This window comes from Microcebus murinus, chromosome 14 (genome assembly GCF_040939455.1).
Source record: "Microcebus murinus isolate Inina chromosome 14, M.murinus_Inina_mat1.0, whole genome shotgun sequence".
Lineage (NCBI taxonomy): Eukaryota > Metazoa > Chordata > Mammalia > Primates > Cheirogaleidae > Microcebus > Microcebus murinus.
This window is the reverse complement of record NC_134117.1, coordinates 30,805,756-30,828,040: the sequence shown is the minus strand read 5'-3', so window position 1 is coordinate 30,828,040 and position 22,285 is coordinate 30,805,756. Positions and strand designations below refer to the sequence as shown.

Below are 22,285 nucleotides of genomic sequence, written 5' to 3'. Positions count from 1 at the left end.
TCCACAAATGGAGTATTATGAACTTTAGAAGTTATAGGATGCTATACACAGCACAATTCCACTTGTGTGAAAGGCAGGCAGACACATCTGCATACATATACAGGAGGGGGAACTCGTAATTTTAAATTTTACATTCTTCTGAATTATTTGAACTTTTAAAATGAGCATGTATTATTTAAAAAACTTTTTTAAATAAAGGGATTGGACATTAAAAAAACAAACAGCAGGTCATATGCAATCTAGGCATAATTGCTTTTCTGACCAGCCTCTCTTTGAAGATTTTCAAGTTCAAGAACTACAATACCATGCAAGGAAATGCATCCCACGGCCAAATAGCTCCATTCATTAGAAAGCAATTTCTTACGATGAACAGAATTTGCGTTTTTAAAAATCTTCCAGCCACTAGTCTTTTTTCTAACTCTATTTCTAAGGTTGTGCTGTCCAACAATAGTAGTCACTAGCCACGTGTGCCTAAGTAGGCACTTAAAATGTAGCTAGTCCAAATTGAAATATGCTCTGTTAAATATATACTAGTTTTCAAAGACATGTTATGGAAAAAAAGAATGCTAAATATCTCATTAATGCTTAAGACTGCTTGTATGTTAAAATAATTTAGATAAATCTAATTTGATAAAATACATTAAAATTAATTTTACCTGTTTCTTTTTACCTTTTTAATATGGCTAACAGAAAATTTGAAATTGCATATATAGTTCACATTCTATTTCTATCGGATAGCAATGTTCTACAGCTGCAGTCCCCAACCCCTGGGCTGCAACCCACCCCCGGCCTGTTAGGAAACAGACTGTGCATCACTACCTGAGCTCTGTACCATCCTCCCCACTACCCACAATACCCGACTCCCTCAACCCGCGGTCCCTGGTGCCAAAAATGTTGGGGACCACTGTTCTACAGGATACTACCCCAAATAACTGTGGAAGTTATCATGACAACAATTATTCTAGCTAACACCCATGACAAGGTCATCAGTACTGACAGAATATACAAAAAGATCTATCTTAGCAGGAACAGATTACACAGAACTAGAGAAATGATGTGCAGCTAGATTAAAATAGATTTAAAGAGTCATTTACATGATCCACTCAAACTATAACAGCTGGATGCAGTAGTTCACACATATAAGCCCAACACTTTGGAAGGCCAACACAGGAGGATAACTTGAGGCCAGGAGTTCTAGTTCAAACTATAACGATGGATAACTGACTACACAGTGCAAAAGGAACCAAGAACAAGAGATGAACCTTGGAGACACCCAGAATTTGGTAACCAGAAGGAGCAGTTAATAAAGGAGATTTTAAAAATAAAATGTTTGAAATGAGAAAACCAAAAAAGCCAATCATTATGAACAGTTTCAAGGAAAGACTTGTGACAAATAAAAATTAATGAGAACTGAGGACAATAAATGGGTTATGATTAGTGAACCCTATTTATTGCTTCTTGGCCTTTTAACTAAGATTAGGTGTACCCTATTTAAAATTCATGGTTACTTTGGTCTTATCTATTTAGAAAGAACCTAAAAAGTTTCAACCTACACAGCCCTTACTTGGCAAGACCTTCTAGAACTGCTGGCAGAAGAGGTGACCTCTGGGCCTTCTTCAATATTCTGAAGTAAGTTACAAACACAATATTCAGAGTCTCTGTGTGCTGGCAGAGGAAATAGACAAAATGACTTTAGAATAAGCTGGAATGCTTTCTTCTGAGTTAGCATAACTATGACTTCCAAAGTGTAACCTTCTTTTATCCCTTCCCACCCCTCCCCACAATTCAATCTATGGAACTTTAATAAAATAAAGATACACAACCTGTGATTTCATAAAACTAGCACTGATCACATTATAGCTTCTTGCGCATCACAAAAATCACACATCTAAATCTCATAAATAAACCAAAATTACATAACTACAAGTTGAAACATTTCTAGTTAAAATCATTTAAAAAACATTTTTAAAGCATAACAGAATGTAAAACCACCCACAAGTTTAAGTTTTTTCTCAGTACTCTCTGAAGCTTCTGCCTCCCGAAGCTCTCGTTCTAGTTTCTCTTCTGCTTTCTTCCACTGAAAGAAAAAAAAAAAATCTAACAGTATATATACCACTGAAAAGAGCAGAGGCAGAATATGTAAATATTATAAAACACATACAATACCACATATTGTCTATGAATGCCAATAAGCAAAAGGAGAAAAACATAGATAAAAAGTATACACAAACCGGCCGGGCGCTGTGGCTCACGCCTGTAATCCTAGCTCTTGGGAGGCCGAGGCGGGCGGATTGCTCAAGGTCAGGAGTTCAAAACCAGCCTGAGCAAGAGCGAGACCCCGTCTCTACTAAAAATAGAAAGAAATTAATTGGTCAACTGATATATATATAAAAAATTAGCCGGGCACGGTGGCTCATGCCTGTAGTCCCAGCTACTCGGGAGGCTGAGGCAGAAGGATCACTCGAGCCCAGGAGATTGAGGTTGCTGTGAGCTAGGCTGACGCCACGGCACTCACTCTAGCCTAGGCAACAAAGCGAGACTCTGTCTCAAAAAAAAAAAAAAAAAAAGTATACACAAACCTAATTAATGATGGTGGCTGCCTTCTTGGGAAGGAGGCAGAAGAATGAGATGGAGAGAGAAACATTTGGGATTTTTACTCTCTCACCAATTTCTTTCTTTCTTTTCAGGGATAAAATAAGTCTATTAACATTTGTTCATCATGAATGGTGGATACATGGGATATATTATTATTTTCTATAATTTCAATTGAAATTTTTCTTTTCTTTCCTTTTTTTTGAGATAGAGTCTCACTCTGTTGCCCAGGCTGGAGTGCAGTAACATCACCTCAAAGTGGGCTGGGCTCAAGCAATCCTCCTTCCTCAGCCTCATAAGTAGCTGGGACTACAGGTATATGCCACTATGCTCAGATGATTTTTCTATTTTTTGTAAAGACTGGGTCTCATTCTGTTGCGTAGGCTGGTCTCAAATTCCTGGCCTCACGTGATCCTCCTGCTTTGGCCTTCCAAAGTGCTGGGATTATAGACATGAGCCACTGTGCCAGGCAATCAATCAAAATTTTTCAAAAAAGAATAAACAAAAAGAACATGTTGAGCCAAAAATAATTCCTAGTGCTAAATCACCTATAACATGGAAGACAATCATCAATACTTCCTAATCACATTTACATATAATGCATAAAACCAGATACCATATAGAAATTCAATAAATAAAATAACCATTTTTCCCCATGTCCCAATGCTGTAAGAGGAGCAAACAATGGTTGCTAAGCTACCTGAGGCACACGGGACTGACTGAAGAATAGTTTCCTTCTCTCATGAGAAGATGTTAAAGGCTGCCATGTTCTTAATGGGTCTTTATTTCCCCACCAAGCTGTATACTGGCTGTTCCTAACAGATATTCAACTTATATTAGGATAGTATAAATAATTAAAATATTTACCTTCATTTGTTTATGATTATTAAGTCTATTTTGATACTTCTGAAACTCATGAAAACATGAGTTTTCAAAATTTATTACACCCAAAGATGAATACCCCTGGAAATTATGTTTTTTGTTTTGCTTTTACAAGCAACTTGATAACTCTAATAAATTGTTTAGAAATGTTTTAAGACATGATAATAAGAATAAAAATGATGGTAGTGGTAGTAACAACTAATGTTTATAAAGCATACCCAGTGTTATGAACTCTAGATGCTTTACATACATAATCTCGTGTAAGCTGCACAATGACCCTGTAGGGTACGGTAGGTACTATTATTAGTCCCATTTCTTAAAAAAATAAAAAAGGAAAAAGTAGAATGTTGCCAAAGTCTCAAAATAAACAAGGGGCTGGAATTTCAACCTAGGTTTAAAATATAAACCAATAAAGAAACATGATTCAATTAACAGAAACTCACTTTGCTGCCAAATTCACATGAATGAATCCTTTCTGTTAAGGAAGGATTCTGTGTATCACAATTCTAAACTGATCTAAAAGGTCAGCCTGTCAAAAACGTCTTTCCTTTCTTTGCCAACAATTATCAGTCCCAAATGATTTAAGAAATCATTTCTTTGCAGTAACTGGGAAAAGTAAAATTCTCTAAATATTAGATTTTGAAATTCTTATATTTATGATTTAACTATATTTACCTGTGGCTATACTATGATTTTAATCTAAGATTAAATGAAACAAACAGAATATTTAAATGCAACAATAAAGAAAACAAGTCAAACCTTTCTCTGCATTCTTGATAGAGTTTTTCTCTTTTCCTTGAAAGTCATGAACCTTTTTGGCTTATTAATGTCCTCTGTATCTTTTTTCACTTCTACTTCCTTGATTCTTAGGCACAAAAATGTTTTTAACATCTAATATTTAAAAAAAAACAAATACACATTTTAATATTTATACCGCCCTCAAATACTTTATATTGAAAAATAAGCACTTAACAATGTTATTTCCTTCATTAATGCAAAAAAACTTTGAAACATCTTTTATCACATTTTACGCAAAGTTCTCTTTTTGCTAATCATATTCAGGACCTTGTATCTATGAAAGAACACTAGGTAAATACACAGAAGGACATTAGTAAATACAAGCTAAATATACAAAACTCTGTTTGCAGTTTAATGAGTATAAAGGAAGAGAGAACACATTACTTGACATTGGTGCACAGGACTAGGACGAGTTAAACAGACCAGAGAAAGGTCTGGACCAGAACCAAACCTGCTTCACATTTGCAGTTAATAGCACTAGTCTTCATCCTTTTCTCCTAATAAATAGTAACATGAAGACTAGTGTTAGCAATTTGAAGACAACTTATTTTCTTTTAAGCCAATGGTTCTCCAACTTTAGCAAGCATCAGAATCACCTGGGAGGCTTGTTAAAACACAAATTGCTGGGGCCCACCTCCAGAGTAGCTCTGAAGTGGAGGCCCAGACATTTGTATTTCTAATTCCCAGCTGATATTGATCCAGGGACCAAAATAACATGTATTGGCCTAAGCCCTTCAAAAATTCAGAAACTATTATGTAATTTGGAAATTGGTATTTTGTGTGTTACAGCAACCAGTCTCATATTCAAACACAAAAAACAAAAGTGGTTCAAAACCCTATACTTTCTCTGGAATAAACCACCCTACTGACCTCCTGCATGCACAGCAGCATTCCTGGAACAAAATCTTGAGAACTACAGGTTTGTATTATTTGGATGTTCCAATATGCACATTTGGAAGAAAGCTGAGTATTTTGGATTACAGAGCTAAAAGCACAGAATGAAAACAAAGAATAACTAAAGGCATAAAGAGTGAACTTGAAGTCATTCTAAGTATCAGAAAGATCAATTTCAAATATTTTGTAGGTATTCTATGTGGTCATGAAATATCACCCACCAATGAAAAATACCTCCAAATTAAAGGATGTAGTTTTTCTTCTAGCATCGCTAAATCTAAGAGTTTCCTTATGGCTGAGTTTCATGTTCAAGCCTTATCATCTGAACATTCTATGATTCTGAATAAAGATTCTGAATAAAGATTCTGAATATTTTCTGTTCCTTAAGCCCAATATTTATAATTTTAGTGACTCAAATTAAGTCATCACTTTTAAGGAATGAAAGGGATTTGATGAGCCGGGCGCAGTGGCTCACGCCTGCAATCCTAGCTCTCTGGGAGGCCGAGGCAGGCGGATTGCCTGAGATCAGGAGTTTGAAACCAGCCTGAGCAAGAGTGAGACCCCCACCTGTACTATAAATAGAAAGAAATTAATTGGCCAACTAATACATATAGAAAAAATCAGCCGGGCATGGTGGCACATGCCTGTAGTCCCAGCTACTCGGGAGGCGGAGGCAATAGGATTGCTTGAGCCCAGGAGTTTGAGGTTGCTGTGAGCTAGGCTGACGCCACAGCACTCACTCTAGCCTGGGCAACAAAGTGAGACTCTGTCTCAAAAAAAGAAAAAAAAAAAAAGGGATTTGATGACAAAGGACTGTGAAATTAGGAAATAAAACAGTAGAAAATATCAGCTTAACAATCAATACTATATTACTAAAAATAAGTTTAATAAAATTATCTATGACCTAAATGAAGAAAACTATACAACTGGACTTAAGTCTCAGCCAAGGATGGTGGCTCATGCCTGTAATCCCAGCACTTTGGGAGGCCAAGAGTTCGAGATTGACCTGGGCAACATAATGAGACCTGATCTCTACAAAAACCTTTAAAAAATTAGCCAGGCATGGTAGCGTATGCCCATAGTTCTAATTACTTCAGGAGGCTGAGGCATGAGGATTGTTTGAAGCCCAGGAATTTGAAGCTGCAATGAGCTATGATCACACCACTGCACTGCCATCTAGGCCGCTGGGCAAGAGAGCAAGACTGTCTTTAAAAAAATAAAAAGAAAAAGAAAAAAAAAATAAGTCTTAAATAAATGGTAAGATACATGATATTACTGAAGAGAAAAAAAATCAATTCTGTAAGTATTTTAATTCTCTCAAACTAATCTACACATTGAATCAATTGCAATCAGATTCTTTGCGTGGACTATTTTGGGAGAAAGAAGTAAAAACCGGATTCTAAATTCCATCTGGAGTAATATACAAAAATAACTAAGACTACTTTGGAGAAAAAATAATGGTCCATGTCTTTTATCACTTATGCCCATTCTGATCAGTATTATCCTACCAGATATCCAAATAAACTATAGATGTAAGGCTACATGAATTAAAATAGTATTATACTTGCAAGGGACTGACTCAATAGAACAGAAGAGTTCAGAAATAAAATTTTATGTATGTAGGAATTTAGTATATAATAAAGGCAGCATTTTAAATTAGAAAAAGGAAAATGATGATGGAATAACTGCTTGTCTATTTCAAATACATATATAGTATAAATATTTAATATATATTAGCTATATACAAAATATATATTCATTACATATATTAAACTGCATTCATGCCAGACACAAAGATGTCAAATGGTTTAAATATTTAAATATAAAAATTAAGATTAAAAATCTAGAAAACCTATAAATCTAGAGATTGAGTAGGCTCTATGCATGACAAAATACAGCCTCATATCTAAGGCTCAATGCAAAATTAAAAGGCAGAGTGACAGAGAAAGAATTGCACATACATAACAAAGAGTTGATATTGTTACTATACCATGTAAGCTCCATAAACACACAGTGTTATTTCTTTTGTTACTATTTTACCCCCAGGACCTATAATAGAATAGTGCCTGGCACATAGTAGATACTTATTGAAATGGATATACATTAAAAAATTACCACAAGTCATTAAAAAAAAATGAGGAGAAAAATTGACAAATATTACAAACAGGCAAAAAATTCAAATGAGTAAGAAATATATAGAAGGAAGCAAAACCTCACTACAATAAAGATGTACAGATAAATACATATGCAATATATATATATAGTTTTTCATCAACCAGACTAACAAAGACTAAATGATAACATTCTGGGTAGGTAGCAGGGAAATGACACTCATATCATTAGTGGGAATATAAGTGATAAAATGTTTCTGGAGGACAATTTGACATTCTCTCTCAATTGATTAAACGTGATTACTGTTGAATCTAGTAACTACACTTTAGAAATTTAATTCAGTGAATACTCACACAATATGAAAAAATAATATGGCTAAAATGTTCTCTTCAACACTGACTATAAATCAGCAAAAACCTAGAAACTACTCAGCTAACCATCAAGTAGGGGGCTATATATTTATATAATGGAATACTATGGCAAATATTAGAAAGAATGGAATAACCTTACATATAAGTTCACAATATAAAATGAAAAGTTCCAAAACAGTTTTCATAGTATAGGTTCATTTTTTTCTTTTAAAATATAAGCAAGCATGTATACCTATATCTGCACAGGAAAATATCTAGAAGGATACAATGCCAAACTGTTAACATTGCTTGCATATAAGATTTGAGTACTTTTACTTTATACACTTCTATAAAGAATTCCTCATAACAACTGAAAATTAACTTGGTAATTTAAAAACAAATAAAACACAAAGTAAGAAAAAAGAGACTTACCTCTGGCCTAACTTCGTAATTTCTGCCCTTCACAAAACCAGAAATCACTTTAATTACACCAAGAGAAGCCTGGCCTAATTTATCTTGTTTAAAGAGTTTCTTTACGGCCTCACAACACATTTCAGATATCTGAAAAATAAAATGTTACACTTAACAGGTGTTTCTCAACCTCAGCACTTTTGGGTGAGATAACTGATATTTGGGGTGAGACAATTCTTTTTTGTTGGGGAGCTGTCCTGTGCATTATAGGATGTTTAAAGCTTTCCTGGCCTTTACTCACTAAATGCCAATAGTAACACTCCCCCAGTACCAGTCATGACATTCAAAAATGTCTGCACTCACAACTGAAATTCCAGCACTTTGGGAGGCTAAGGTGAGAGGATCACTTGAGGCCAGAAGTTCAGGACCAGCCTGGGTAACATAGCAATGCCCTGTCTCTACAAAAAACTTTTTAAAATTAGCCAGGTGTGCTGGCACATGCCTGTGGTCCCAGCCACTTGGGAGGCTGAGGCAGGAATGCTTGAGCCCAAGAGTTCAATCAAGGCTGCAGTGAGCTATGATCACATCACTACACTCAAGCCTGGGCAACACAGCAAGACCCTATCTATAAAAAAATAAAAAATAAGAAAAAATAAACAATGTCTGTAGACATTGCCTAATGTTTCTGGGCGGGGGGGGGGGGGAATAAAACTGCTTCCTGTGCATTAACCTTATGTTCAAATAACTTTCTTAAAGAGACAGAGTTTAATAAACTGACACTATTTTATGAATTTGGGGGGGGGAGGCCGGAGGGGGAAATCACGTGCTCTGTAATTTTCCATTGAGGACAACAGCAATAATTATTTAGAGTAACCTACTGATTTCGAGATGTCATTCATGAGAGGGACAATCAAAACAATGATGTTGTTGTGAAAGTTGAAATGAGGTAGTGCCACCAATAGCTCACACAAGCTCTTCACAGCCACTTCTGCCAGTCCTTTGTACGCCTTTAAGGAAACTACATTACTTTTCTTCAGCTTCCTTTGTTTCCAATCTAATCAAAAGATAACTGCAGTTGTTACTCACTTTACTCATTGGTCAAAACTTAAACTAATTGGCTTTCTTTTATAATAAATATGTTTTACCACACAAAAAAACCTTAGAGACTTCACAATAGTTCAATCTGCTTAGAAAAGGTCCAATACACATGTTATTAGACACCTGTGAGTGGCAATTGAGCATCTGAAATGTGGCCAGTCCAAATCAAGATTATGTTGTAAGTACAAAACATGTCAGATTTTGAACTTAGTATCAAAAAATGAGAATGTAAGATATCACACTAATTTTTAAAACTGGATATATTTAGATATATATAATTTACTATTAAAATTAATTTGCCTTTTACTTTTTTTCTAGTGTGGTATATTTTTTTAAAATGACATATGTGTCTCATCAGTTCCAACTGGGACACCGGAGCACAGAAGCAATATCCATACCACCCACCCCACCCAACAACTATACTCTACCACCTTCACCCCCTCATTAGGCCAACAGGATTCAGTGGTCCTTTTCCAGCTCATAGCAACTGGATGATCCTTGGTAAAGTTGCAGAGTAAATGAGCCCAACTAGGTCAAATGAAGGCTCCTGGCCTAGGAAACTGAATCCCTTCCCTATTCACACCCCAATTTTTTCTACACCCTTCCTTTTCTGAAGAAAGAGAACAAGAGTTTAATAGAAGATTTTATCATCCTGAATAAATGACTCATAAGTCCATTTTCAAGGCACTCAAACATCCATTTCAAGTTATCCTTCTCCCCTGACTTCGGTGTCTCCAATTAAAAAAATAGTAGATTAAATCCCAACTATTCATAAATTCAACAAGCATATAACTCCTTACGAGGTAAAGGACTGCAGCAACAATAATATTAAAAGCTGAAAAATATAGTGCCTAGTACATGCTAGGCACAGTTCTAAGCACTTCATATCTATAAATTAAATTACTTCTCGCTATCATCCTGTGAGGTGAAGTGCCATAATTATTCCCATTTATAGCTAGGAAAACTAACGCACAGAAAGACTATGTAATTTTACCATCACATAGGTAATTAAGTGTGAAACCAGGATTTGAACCCAGGAAGTCTGACTCTAGACTCTCCCCCGTCCATACACTATACCAGCTTCTCACTAAACAACACAGAACACCGTATAGAATTCACATTCGTGATCAAAGCTAAGTATGTTACATGCTTTCAAGATATGTTTTAACAAACCTTTAACCATTTGCTCCAGATTTTCCAAATAAAATTTGTATTGGCTAACCAGGCCTTCTTCAAACTCTCTCAACTTTTGGGTTTCTTTGCGCATCTGAAAAGGCCAAAAAGATCAATTATTTTTTTAAAATCAGAATATGAAAACCCAAAACTTAGCACAAAATATAAGTGCCTATTATTTAGGCAGTGCTATAAAACAAAACAAAACAAACAAAAAAACCCTACTGTTTCTCCCATTCCCAGTTCTCCAAATTCTCAGCTTATTTTATATAATAATTATTATCTAACATTACCTTGGTAGATTTTTCTGCTTCTGTGAGGGGTCGGATTTTATATGAAGGAGTAATGTCTTTAAATAATTCCATCAGAGAAACTATCACCAGCTTTCGAACCGTAACAGCCACATCAGGATCCTGTTCCATCAGCATGGAACGTAACTCTTTCAATTTTTTAATCTATTAAAGAAATAACTTATGAGGCTAGAGAAGTCATGGCAAAACAATTCTCAACAAAAGACAACAGCCCTATATCTGGCACAACAAGTGGAATTCACACAATGACTGAGAGTTTAGTCAAGCCATGTAGAACTCCAGATACTGCTCACATTTCCCACAGATAAATCACTAAAGTTATAAGGTAGTCATATTTTTGTTTTATAGTTAGAAAAACATACTTTTTTTTTTTTTTTTGAGACAGAGTCTCGCTTTGTTGTCCAGGCTAGAGTGAGTGCCGTGGCGTCAGCCTAGCTCACAGCAACCTCAAACTCCTGGGCTTGAGCGATCCTTCTGCCTCAGCCTCCCGAGTAGCTGGGACTACAGGCATGCGCCACCATGCCCGGCTAATTTTTTATATATATATCAGTTGGCCAATTAATTTCTTTCTATTTATAGTAGAGACGGGGTCTCGCTCTTGCTCAGGCTGGTTTTGAACTCCTGACCTTGAGCAATCCGCCCGCCTCGGCCTCCCAAGAGCTAGGATTACAGACGTGAGCCACAGCGCCCGGCCAGAAAAACATACTTTTTTTAAAAGGTTTAAATTTGTTAATTTGTTAATTTGCCTATTTTCAGAAATTCTCTGGGTTTTTCTAAAGTATGCATGTTCTATTTTTCTAAAATCACTTTTTGACATATAGCAAAATGTTACATACATCAAATATATTATTCACACACACATGAATTAATTGGGAATTAAATATAATATAGCCACATTAACTTTGGCTTCAACAAGACTGATGCAGAGATAATATTTGACTATGATGTAATGCAGAAGTAAAAAACTGATTTCAACTAATGTGACTGCTCTGATGAACTACTATTGCCTGATGGAGTAATATCTTAAGAAGGTAGGTTCTGGTAGGTCAGCAGTGTTTACCTTTGCCAAGAAGACAAATATGCCACTACTCTACTTTCTATCCCTAAATTGTATGTATGAGCATAAGCCTCCAGAGTAGAAGACCTGGGTCCTAATCTAATGGCTGTTAAAATCTGGAACAAATCATTAGGTTTTTAAGGCTCAATTTTTTAGCTATAGACAGACATCAACAGCTCTTATCTCTATGGTTTTATAATGATTAAATGAGATAATACAAGAATTCCAACTCTATATTCTGCACTAGATCTTCCCCTCACTCTATTTAGAAGATGACAAGTACCACACTAAAGCATACCCACACAAAATTTTTTCTATAAATGTAAATAATGTATTTTATTATTCAGTACACATTGTCATAGTAAGATATTGGGACACTTACATAATAATAATAATAGTATCACTTTATGTAAATTCATATATTTTTATCCTTTAATCCCTATAACAAAAGTTTTGAAATAGACGCCATTCTGTTTTTCGAGATGCAGAAAGTAAGTCTTGGGTAACATCACTTACCCAAAGTCTCACAGATACTATTATACTTAGCAGGGCCAAAACTGAATCTAAAGTGTTGTAACTGTCACTACTTCTACTACTATACACATGGCCCAATAAGTCCTAATTCTGACTCTATTTCACTGAAGATATTTTCTACTTACAAATACTCTTGAACTAATTTCACTGACTTCTATGTAACATGTTCTTTATTAAAAACTCTATAGCACCAGTAATCCCAGCAATTTGGGAAGCCGAGGCAGGAGGATTGCTTGAGGCCAAGAGTTCAAGACCAGCCTGGGAAACAGAGACTTCATCTCTACAAAAAATAGAAAAATTAGCAAGGCATGGTGGCATGTGCCTGTAGTCTCAGCTACTTAGGAGGCTGAGGCAAGAGGATTGCTTAAGCCCAGGAATTCGAGGTTGCAGTGAGCTATGATCACACCACTGCCCTCTAGCTTGGGCAACAGAGCAAGGCTCTGCCTCAGAAACAGAAAAAAAAAAATCCTATATAGGTCAGTCAAGTAAATCTGCAAGAGGGTTCCTCCTCTCTGATTAGTTTTTATACACTTAACCACTTTTAGAGTTACAACAGTAGTAAGTCCACATCTTCATATGAAAGATGAGGAAAATAAGACTCAAGAGAGTTTCATTGACTTTTCCAAGATCACAAAAGAAATTAAGTTCAGATATAAGATTAAGCTAAGATGCTGTCTACTCTTTTATTCTAACCCAGCTACTATGGTTATTTAATGCCTTTCCTTTTAGTGCATGCTTACAGGAAACAAGAGACTCTTATATTACACATTTATACCATACATAAGAGCCTAAAGAAATTAATATTACCTACATTACTTTCTGGATCTGATATTATAGCAGATGCCAAGGATGCAATATGCAGTTTCTTCTCCTGTAGTTTCTTCCTTCTCTCAATTAAATGTTCTTCTACAGTCAGCTCTCGAATAGGATCTTCAGTGATCTCTGAAACAAATCAGATTTCCCTGTAAATATTCCTTTATTTACAAGTATCTAAGAACTTTAAGTAATAAAATAATGTTCTTATGGTAATTAATAATGATAGCTAAGAATTTTGTATTTATTACCATACATCATCCTTTCAAAAATCATATAAGACAGGTACTCTCATTAGACCTATTTTGTAGATAAGAAAACTAAGGCAAAGGGAAAGAAACTAACAGATACTGGATTTAAACCCAGGCAGTCTGACTATAGAGCTCATATTAAGAACTTCTATTCTAATAAACCCACAATAATTCATATTAATTAAGGAAAATGACATTCTCATTTAATTTGTTTTTAAGTACAAAATATTCTCCTTTGTTTTCATCTCTATATAGTACTCTGAACTAAACAAAGAATGTCTACCTTAAGAAATTCACAGGGAACTAGATATAACAAACACACAAGCATAATCTGTAAGGAGTCTATGATGGACAACTGAAAACAGTTAAATAGTTGACCTGTAATCTCATTTACACTACTACTGAGGTCTGCTAAGTGAAAGTAAAATTAAACCAGTTTTTCTGTCACAAATTCCAAACTCATATAGTTTCAAACAATAAAATTTATTCTTTCAGTTTAAGTTTGATTAGTTAAAACTGTTCTAGATATTAGAAACCCACATTCAATTACCTAAAACGGACATATACAAAGTATAACTGCTCTAAGAACAAACTCAAAATTACTTCATACCACAGAATCTTGTAAAATTTTTTTTTTTTGAGACAGAGTCTCGCTTTGTTGCCCAGGCTAGAGTGAGTGCCGCAGCGTCAGCCTAGCTCACAACAACCTCAAACTCCTGGGCTCAAGCAATCCTGCTGCCTCAGCCTCCCAAGTAGCTGGGACTACAGGCATGCGCCACCATGTCCAGCTAATTTTTTGTATATATATTAGTTGACCAATTAATTTCTTTCTATTTATAGTAGAGACGGGGTCTCGCTCTTGCTCAGGCTGGTTTCGAACTCCTGACCTTGAGCAATCCACCCGCCTCGGCCTTCCAGAGTGCTAGGATTACAGGCGTGAGCCACTGCGCCCAGCCAGAATCTTGTAATTTAAGGCTAAAAAGTTAATGGTTATTTGTATGTATGCAGGTCCTTTTCTTAAAATTAAAAAAATTCAGAACAGTAACAAACAATTATATTCTTCATGCATGCCTAGACAATACAAATATAACTGTGTAAATTTCGCCATAATAAAAAAAAAATAAAGGCCAGGCATAGTGGCTCATGCCTGTAATCCTAGCACTTTGCAGGGCCAAGGTAGGAGAATCAATCGCTTGAGTCCAGGATTTTGAGACCTGCCTGAGCGGAATAGTGAGATTCTGTCTCCATAAAAATTAAAAAATTAGCCAGGCATGGTGGGAGTAACAGCTGGGACTAACACATCGTTAGTCCCAGCTACTCGAGATGCAGAGGCAGGAGGATCACCTGAGCCCACGAGTTTGAGGTTACAATGAGCTATAATGATACCACTGCAGTCTAGCCTGGGCAACAAAGACACTGTCTCTAAATAAGTAAATAAATATGAAAAAACAAAATAAATTTTAAAACTCAACAAATCAGGCACAGTGGCTCCCACCTATAATCCCAGCACTTTGAGAGGGCAAAGAAGGATTGCTTGAGCTCAGGAGTTTGAGACCAGCCTGGGCAAAATAGTGAGATCTCATCTGTATGAAAAATTAAAAAATCAGCCATGCATGGTGGCGTGTGGCCATAGTCCCAACTACTCTGGAGGCTGAGATGGGAAGATGGCTTGAGCCCTGCAGTTCAAAGTTACAGTGAGCTACAATCACACCACTGCATTCCAGCCTGGGTGACAGAGTGAGATCCTGTCTGTAAAAAAAAATTTTTTAATAAAACAAACAGAATCAAATTCAGTAAGATGAACCGTTTAAATGTGGAAAAATTTTCAAAATGCACTTGACATAAGCAGTGCTCCAAAATATACATTATAGATTTTACTTAAAATTATCTCACATTTACTATTACGCAAAAAAAGTAATTTTCAATTAACAATTTACTAACTGTAAAGATACATTCCATTACCTTCCTCAAGTTCCATCTCTTCTTCTTGATCCTCTTCATCTTTGTTACTGTTAATAACTATATGGAAAATATGTGTATTAAAACTGTGAAACATACTTAAGTGGTAAAACTATTTTTAAAAAAGCAAGGAAATGACTACCACAAAACTAAGAATGGTAATTACTTTTATGGAGAGAGAGCAATTAGTAAGTAAGGAGAGCACAAGGGAAGTTTCTGGACAATGGCAGCATTTATTTCCTGCCTGAATGAGTTTTATGGGTTTGTGCTTTGTAATAAACCATGTAACTTCACATCTTTGATTTTTACATTTTTCTCTGTGCTTTTCTTCATATACACAAAAAGATACATTAAAAAAAGGAGGCTAATTAAGGATAGTTAACATGTTCTAATTTTAGAAACAGTAAAATTTGGTGAAATACTCTCTGAAAAGAAAAATCATCTGAACCTTATAGCAGATGTCCTCAGTACAAATGGACACCTGAGATAATCACCTGTAATTCTAGCCAAAATCATCAAGCTTGCTATATGACTCATTGCAGCTAATCTGACTTTGTAGACAGGGGTAAAAGTCAAAATAAAACTAAATTTTGAATGAAGAAAACACATGATATTAGTGAGGAGCTGAAAGTTTAATTTATACACCAGCTGAGCAGATTCACCTGGCTTCTCCCTGGTCTGTGGGATTATACCACTTTTATCTTTGATAGGAAGTAAATGAATCAGTTCCTTCTCTGGTGCGGCCTGCAGAGTTCTTGGCATTTTTTCATATTTATCTATAATGCGCTCATGCTTTCGTTTCTTGGTATGAACAGGTTCGCTACAGGAAAAAAAAATTCAATTTTCAGTGTTAATATATTTTAAAAGGTACCTTGAAAATAGAGACCTATCATTTTAAAAGTACAGAAAAATAATCACAAGCTAACCTTCAACAGGTGTATGTATACACCTATTATCACTTAGACCAGGCATTCAAACAGCAAGTGAATAAATGAACTGGGTAAATAGCCTACCACAAAGAAACTACAGCCACATCTAGTTTTCCCTCTAGATGCAAAATAAGGTGAAAGTTACAGCAGATTATTTTTAAAGAACATTCCACAGACACAAGGGTGACTCTTTTATTTTCCCCAAACCTTTGAGGATAGCATGAACTTTGGAGTTCAAAAGATCTAAGTTTAAATTCCTGATACTTATGATTGTAGGGAAGTATCAGTTTCCTCTCTGGAAATGGAAATAAGACCTACCTAGCAGGGTAACAAGGAGTAAGTGAGATCATGACCATAAACAACTCATAAACTGGGCGAGGTGGCTCACACCTGTAATCCTAGCACTCTGGGAGGCTGAGGCAAGAGGATTGCTCAACGTCAGGAGTCCAAAACCAGCCTGAGCAAGAGCAAGACCCCGTCTCTACTAAAAATAGAAAGAAATTAATTGGCCAAATGAAAATAAATAGAAAAAATTAGCCGAGCATGGTGGCGCATGCCTGTAGTCTGAGCGAGAAGGTCTGACTGAGCCCAGGAGTTTGAGGTTGCTGTGAGCTAGGCTGACACCAGGGCACTCTAGCTGGGGCAACAAAGTGAGGCTCTGTCTCAAAAAAAAATTTAAAAAACCTCAGGAGTGTTCTGCCAATGCCTTAAACTGAGTATGTCATTCTTCCCCCATTCACTGTACTTCACTTTTCAGACTCAAAAGATATAAACTGAATCTGTCTTCTTCATAAACTTCCTTATGTATGAAATAAATTGAGTAACAGAATACTATGTTCAGAGGTAAACATCTTAAACTAACTACCTAAGTTAAAATTCGGAACAAAGCTTTTAACATTGAAAGGATGTGAATAATTATAACCCAAATGCAGTAGTACCTAGAAGACAGATCTCTTGTTAGAAAAGATGCTCTCTGTCCTAAATCCTTCATTAACTGTAAGTCATCTTCGTCCATCATATCTAATGGCAGGGCTTCCTCTTCTTCTTCCTCTTTCCTCTCAATCCTTTTACCTGTTCCACAAAAGAAAAGAAAAAAATCACAAACAAGTGCAAGAGATGTGGAGCTCTGCATTTTTGTGTCTATAACAGGAAAAGCTTATTTTTTCTAATACTTTAGCCCAGGGTTTCTAAATGGAAGCACTACTGACATGTTGGGCAGGACAATTCTTTGTTGTACTGGGGTGTCCTGAACTAGGAAAAACGCTAGTATTTCCAACTCCTGAAATCTAAACATTAGGAGCATTCGCAGGTCATTTTACCATGCAAAAAATAAACAACTCCACACATTCTGAGGTGCCTTTTAGAGCATTTGAGAACCAATGACTTAGCTTCTTAGCTCCTTCTCATCTCCAATGACTTTCACTTCCATTCCACTTCAACCACCCTCTCCAAGGGCCACATTCCAAACCTTGGTGCTCACTGCACTCTCTGATCACAACCTTTTGTCCTTCCAGCTCTCATTCAGTTACTTCTTGGCACTTCTTCCTAAACTAAATAGACTTCCAATCCTTTGACAACTCCACTTTCTATCTACCAATGTGTTCTGCCTTCACTCCCTCACTTAGATTGCGTCGTTGCTTCAACTCCACTCTTGCCAAAATCCCCAACTACTTTTCTTTCTATACTTCAGGCAGTCACACCTAACAAAATCCCAACTACAGATCTGCTCCCTCTCTCGTCCCTTGCTCTCTTCCTCCAATTCTTTTTCTTTTTTCTTAAAAAAGAAAAATGAACACTAACTCAGTGCCAGGCACTCTTCTAAGTGCTGAGGATTCAACTATGAACAAGACAATCTTAGCATCTTCCCTAATGGAACCTATAATTCTTCCTGACCCCAATTAAGACTGGTAAGTATTGCTATGTAAAGGTACACACTGCACAGAATGGCACTCCTATCTACTTTAAATGAGCCTTCCATTTCTCAAACATACCATCAATGGATGCATTTCCTTAGTCAGCTTTCTCTCTTCCCTAGAGTACCTTTCTAAATCTTTTATCTGTCTTCACACTTCTTACCCCATCACCTACCTAACTTCATAATCAACAGAGGACATTGCTTGCTACTTTACAGAGGAAATAAAAGTGAAAAGAAAGCCAGAAGGCTAGAGTGTGCTGGTGTGAACACAGCTCACTGTAACCTCAAACTCCTATAATCAAGCAATCCTCTCACATCAGCCTCCTGAGTAGCTAGGACTACAGGCCTGTGCCACCACGCCCACCTAAACAAGCAATGTTCTTACCTTAGCTAACTGTCACAGAATGAGAAACATTTATTTACAACGCTACTCTGAGTTTGTTTACCCAAATATTGCATCTTCAGATCTGCTTTCTAGAGAAACTAAAAGCAGAGGCTAGCTCTTTCTCAAAATGAATGCTGTATTATTGTAAACTGTTTTCTCACACTGTGATAAAGCATATAGGACTACTATCCTTACCTACTCTTGGGAAGATCTGAGAACAAGAAGAGTGGTTACTAGAAAGCAAAGTTATTTCCATAAAGAACACTTTGTAATAAATCAATGGAAAGCAGAGCCCACGAATGCTTTCACAATTACCTCGTCGTTTATCCTTTGGGTCCTCCAATGGAACAGGTTTCTTAGACACAGCATCTTTTACAGCTTGCCTTAGTTTCCTCTGTTCTTTTCGGTACTTCTTTAGAGTGCTTTGTTGTTTAAACTGCTTATTTTTTAGCTTGTTTTCAAGTTTGACTTTACTAGTTTTTAGCAACTTTCGAAAGCTTGGGAGCTGTTTTTTATTTCTTCTCTAGAAAACAAAAGCAGAATGAACACTGCATATCCAGAAATTTAAATTATTTTATTTTCAAAATCAAGTTAAAGAGAATTGATTGCAAGTTTCATCAGAATCAATTCCACAATTTTAATGTCTCACAGCCATGGATCTTTCATATAAGAGCTAAAACAAAACTATGGCATTAATCTTACAGAATGGCACTAGAGTATCTTATTCAACCTGGGGTCTTTCTGTGAACAGAATCCACAGCTACTCAAAGGGATCTAAGATCCCCCCAAAGGTTAAGAACCACTGATCTGTAGTGGTAAATCCCCAATTCAGGGCTAGTTTAACAACTTTAGCTCAACGTACTCAGAACAAAATGCTGGCTGTTTTTAATAACTGAAATTTATATACTGTTTTACCATTCACAAAGTGCTGTAACAAATCACCTCCAACAGTCTAGTTATCCTGCTGTTATCCTCGCATTACTGATGAAGAAGCTAAGGCTCAGAGAGGTTATGCAACTTTCCAAAGACCTCTAAGCTAGGGCAAAACTCAATTCGGATCTTTGGATTCCCCCTCTCTTGCTGGTAACCCCTCATTGAGAAATCCGAATCCCAGGACTAGCTCTAACTTTCTGTGAGAACCAGGGCAAATCACTTGCTTTCCTATCTCTTTATGGGAGGGAAAGGACTTGTCTCGTATAGGTATCATGGCTCACATCATACAGACCCTGCTTCTCATCTGCAGAAGGGTTCGAAAAACGATCTTAAAACCCAATTCAAAGTCTGAAATCCTACGGATACAAAACTCCGTTACTATCTCAGCGTGGTCCCTTTAAGCTCTGCGTGCGCACAGTGGGCGACGAAGGATGAGCCCGGAGAAGCTGACAGCGCACAGAGCCCAGAGGAAGCCCCGGATCTAGACCACCGCCCCCTATACAAGAGTGAAAGCCTGCCGAAAAGCTAAACCAGGCAGCGACGCCGTAAGCTAGAGGGGCCTAGGCCGCAGGGGCTTCTGAGGACACTTACTGCCTTCATCCTTATGCCTGAAGAGAAACTCGGCCTGACATTCACCACGGCCTGGGGTAATCCAGGAAACCCGGGGAGTGACACACGTGCCGAACCCGCGCCACTCCGCTAGCCGGAAGCACCCTCCAGCTCCGCCCCATCCTCCGCCGCCGGAAATAACGAGGCGGGACTTCCGTCAGCAGGTTCGGGGTCGCGCCTTCTCGCGGTGCGGGTTCCGCCGCCCAGAGCTGGCGGCGCCGCGGCGTGCGCGCGCATGCGAGCCCCGAGGGGCGCTGGGCCAAAGGTTGGTGGCCAGTGGCGGGACGGAGTGGGGGAGTTTTGCAAAGGTCATTGACTCTTTGACTTTCGCCCCATTTCTTTTGAAATCTTGGGGAAATCGAGCTCCTCTCAGGAGAGGGCTTGGTGTTTTTCAGTCACCTTACTGCATTTCGTGCCTCTCCTCACGTTGCTTATCTCACTCACCCGGTCGGACACTGATTTTCGTAGGCTTCCCTCCCGGCAGCCTGGAGCACAGGGAGCAGCTCGCTCCTGTGTGCGATACTCGCCCCTCCACGGGCACTCTGGGCGTGTTTGTGGAATGGCGAATGATTTCTCTCACCTTCCGTAACTCAAAAGGGTGTGATTCTTGATATCTTATTTGGAAATATTTTTTGCTTTAATTTTAGCCATTGTCTGATACGAAGCTATATCAGTAAGACTCATCTGCATTTCAGTATTTTTTTAAAACCTATTGCCTTTGGGTAAATTCTCCCGTCTGCATAGTAATTCCACCGAAGTCATTACTTTTCTTTTTTTCTTTTTGTATTTTTTTTTTTTGAGACAGTCTCGCTTTGTTGCCCAGGCTAGAGTGAGTGCTGTGGAGGCAGCCTAGCTCACAGCACCCTCAAACTCCTGGGCTCAAGCAATCCTGCTGCCTCGGCCTCCCGAGTAGCTGGGACTACAGGCATGCGCCACCATGCCCGACTGATTTTTTCTCTATATATTAGTTGGCCAATTAATTTTTTTCTATTTATGGTAGAGTTGGGTCTCGCTCTTGGCTCAGGCTGGTTTTGAACTCCTGACTTTGAACGATCCTCCCGCCTTGGCCTCCCAGAGTGCTAGGATTACAGGCGTGAGCCACCGTGCCCGGCCTGTGTCTGATTATTTGATTGGAATTGGATTCCAACCCAGTATATCTGTTTTGGAGTGATTGTGTCTTTGGTTTTCCTCTCAATGGCTGATTACTTTAAAGAGACTAAGAGCCTGGCTGAGACAGGAGGATTGCCCAGGAATTTGAGGTTGTGGTGAACTATGATCTCACCACTGCACTCTAGTCTGGGCAACAGAGAGAGATTCTGTCTCAAAAATAATAATAATAAACATTCAGATAAAATAAAAGCCTATGATAGCCGGGCGCGGTGGCTCACGCCTGTAATCCTAGCACTCTGGGAGGCCGAGGCGGGCGGATTGCTCAAGGTCAGGAGTTCGAAACTAGCCTGACAAGAGTGAGACCCCGTCTCTACTATAAATAGAAAGAAATTAATTGGCCAACTAATACATATAGAAAAAATTAGCCGGGCATGGTGGCGCATGCCTGTAGTCCCAGCTACTCGGGAGGCTGAGACAGCAGGATCACTTGAGCCCAGGAGTTTGAGGTTGCTGTGAGCTAGGCTGACGCCACGGCACTCATTCTAGCCTGGGCAACAAAGCAAGACTCTGTCTCAAAAAAAAAAAAAAAAAAAAAGCCTATGATAGGCTCAAAGTTGATATCTCATATTCCTTATGAAAAATTATTAGTGTTGTTATAAATGTAAATCTCCACAATCCAAACATAAAGAATTTTACAACATATATGTCATGATCTCTACTTTCTACAATGTTAAAATATAGTCAAGAAATACATATAGTTAAGAAAAATAATTACACGTAACCAAATAAAGAATAATAGAAGAGATTGCATAGGTGCTGAAAGATGAAGTAAAGCTGCTTTAGAGAAAATGATAGAGCAATGTATCTACTTAACCTTTTGCACTCGCTTGCTTTTTTCTCAATTCGTTTATTCTACTTGGGATTTAATTTTTAAATACCCCAGATTTTACAAAGCGCAGCAGTAGAATAAAAAACTGGAGTTTCTTTTCATACAAACTTATTTATTTGGATTTTTTTATATTTCAAATTATTGATACATTCAAAGAGTAATTTTAATCTCTATAATTTTTCATGGTGTGATATTTTTTGAAACATTCACCCACATGAAGACCTGGTTTACATTCACATGTTTTGCAAATATAAATCGTCTCTCTTCTTCCTCCTTTGAT

The 22,285-nt window shown here is 37.4% G+C and overlaps 1 protein-coding gene across 2 annotated transcripts in view; it reads right to left on the bottom strand.

The window, feature by feature from the left end:
• NOC3L (NOC3 like DNA replication regulator) overlaps window positions 1–20,128 on the bottom strand; it is a 31,901-nt gene extending 11,773 nt beyond the window's left edge. For both annotated transcript variants that reach the window (XR_012922879.1, XM_012766333.3), the window contains exons 1-13: window positions 19,989–20,128; window positions 18,780–18,987; window positions 17,103–17,235; window positions 15,898–16,055; window positions 15,239–15,295; window positions 13,024–13,154; window positions 10,604–10,765; window positions 10,311–10,404; window positions 8,918–9,093; window positions 8,061–8,189; window positions 4,234–4,365; window positions 1,997–2,077; window positions 1,565–1,665 (exon numbers count right to left, since the gene is read on the bottom strand). Coding sequence is in view for 1 of the 2 variants with exons in the window: in XM_012766333.3 (XP_012621787.1) it covers window positions 1,565–1,665; window positions 1,997–2,077; window positions 4,234–4,365; window positions 8,061–8,189; window positions 8,918–9,093; window positions 10,311–10,404; window positions 10,604–10,765; window positions 13,024–13,154; window positions 15,239–15,295; window positions 15,898–16,055; window positions 17,103–17,235; window positions 18,780–18,987; window positions 19,989–19,997 (1,571 nt within the window). In the remaining variant the exon portion in view is untranslated. The remainder of the gene's footprint in view (window positions 1–1,564; window positions 1,666–1,996; window positions 2,078–4,233; window positions 4,366–8,060; window positions 8,190–8,917; window positions 9,094–10,310; window positions 10,405–10,603; window positions 10,766–13,023; window positions 13,155–15,238; window positions 15,296–15,897; window positions 16,056–17,102; window positions 17,236–18,779; window positions 18,988–19,988) is intronic.
• Between the last annotated feature and the right edge of the window lie 2,157 nt (window positions 20,129–22,285).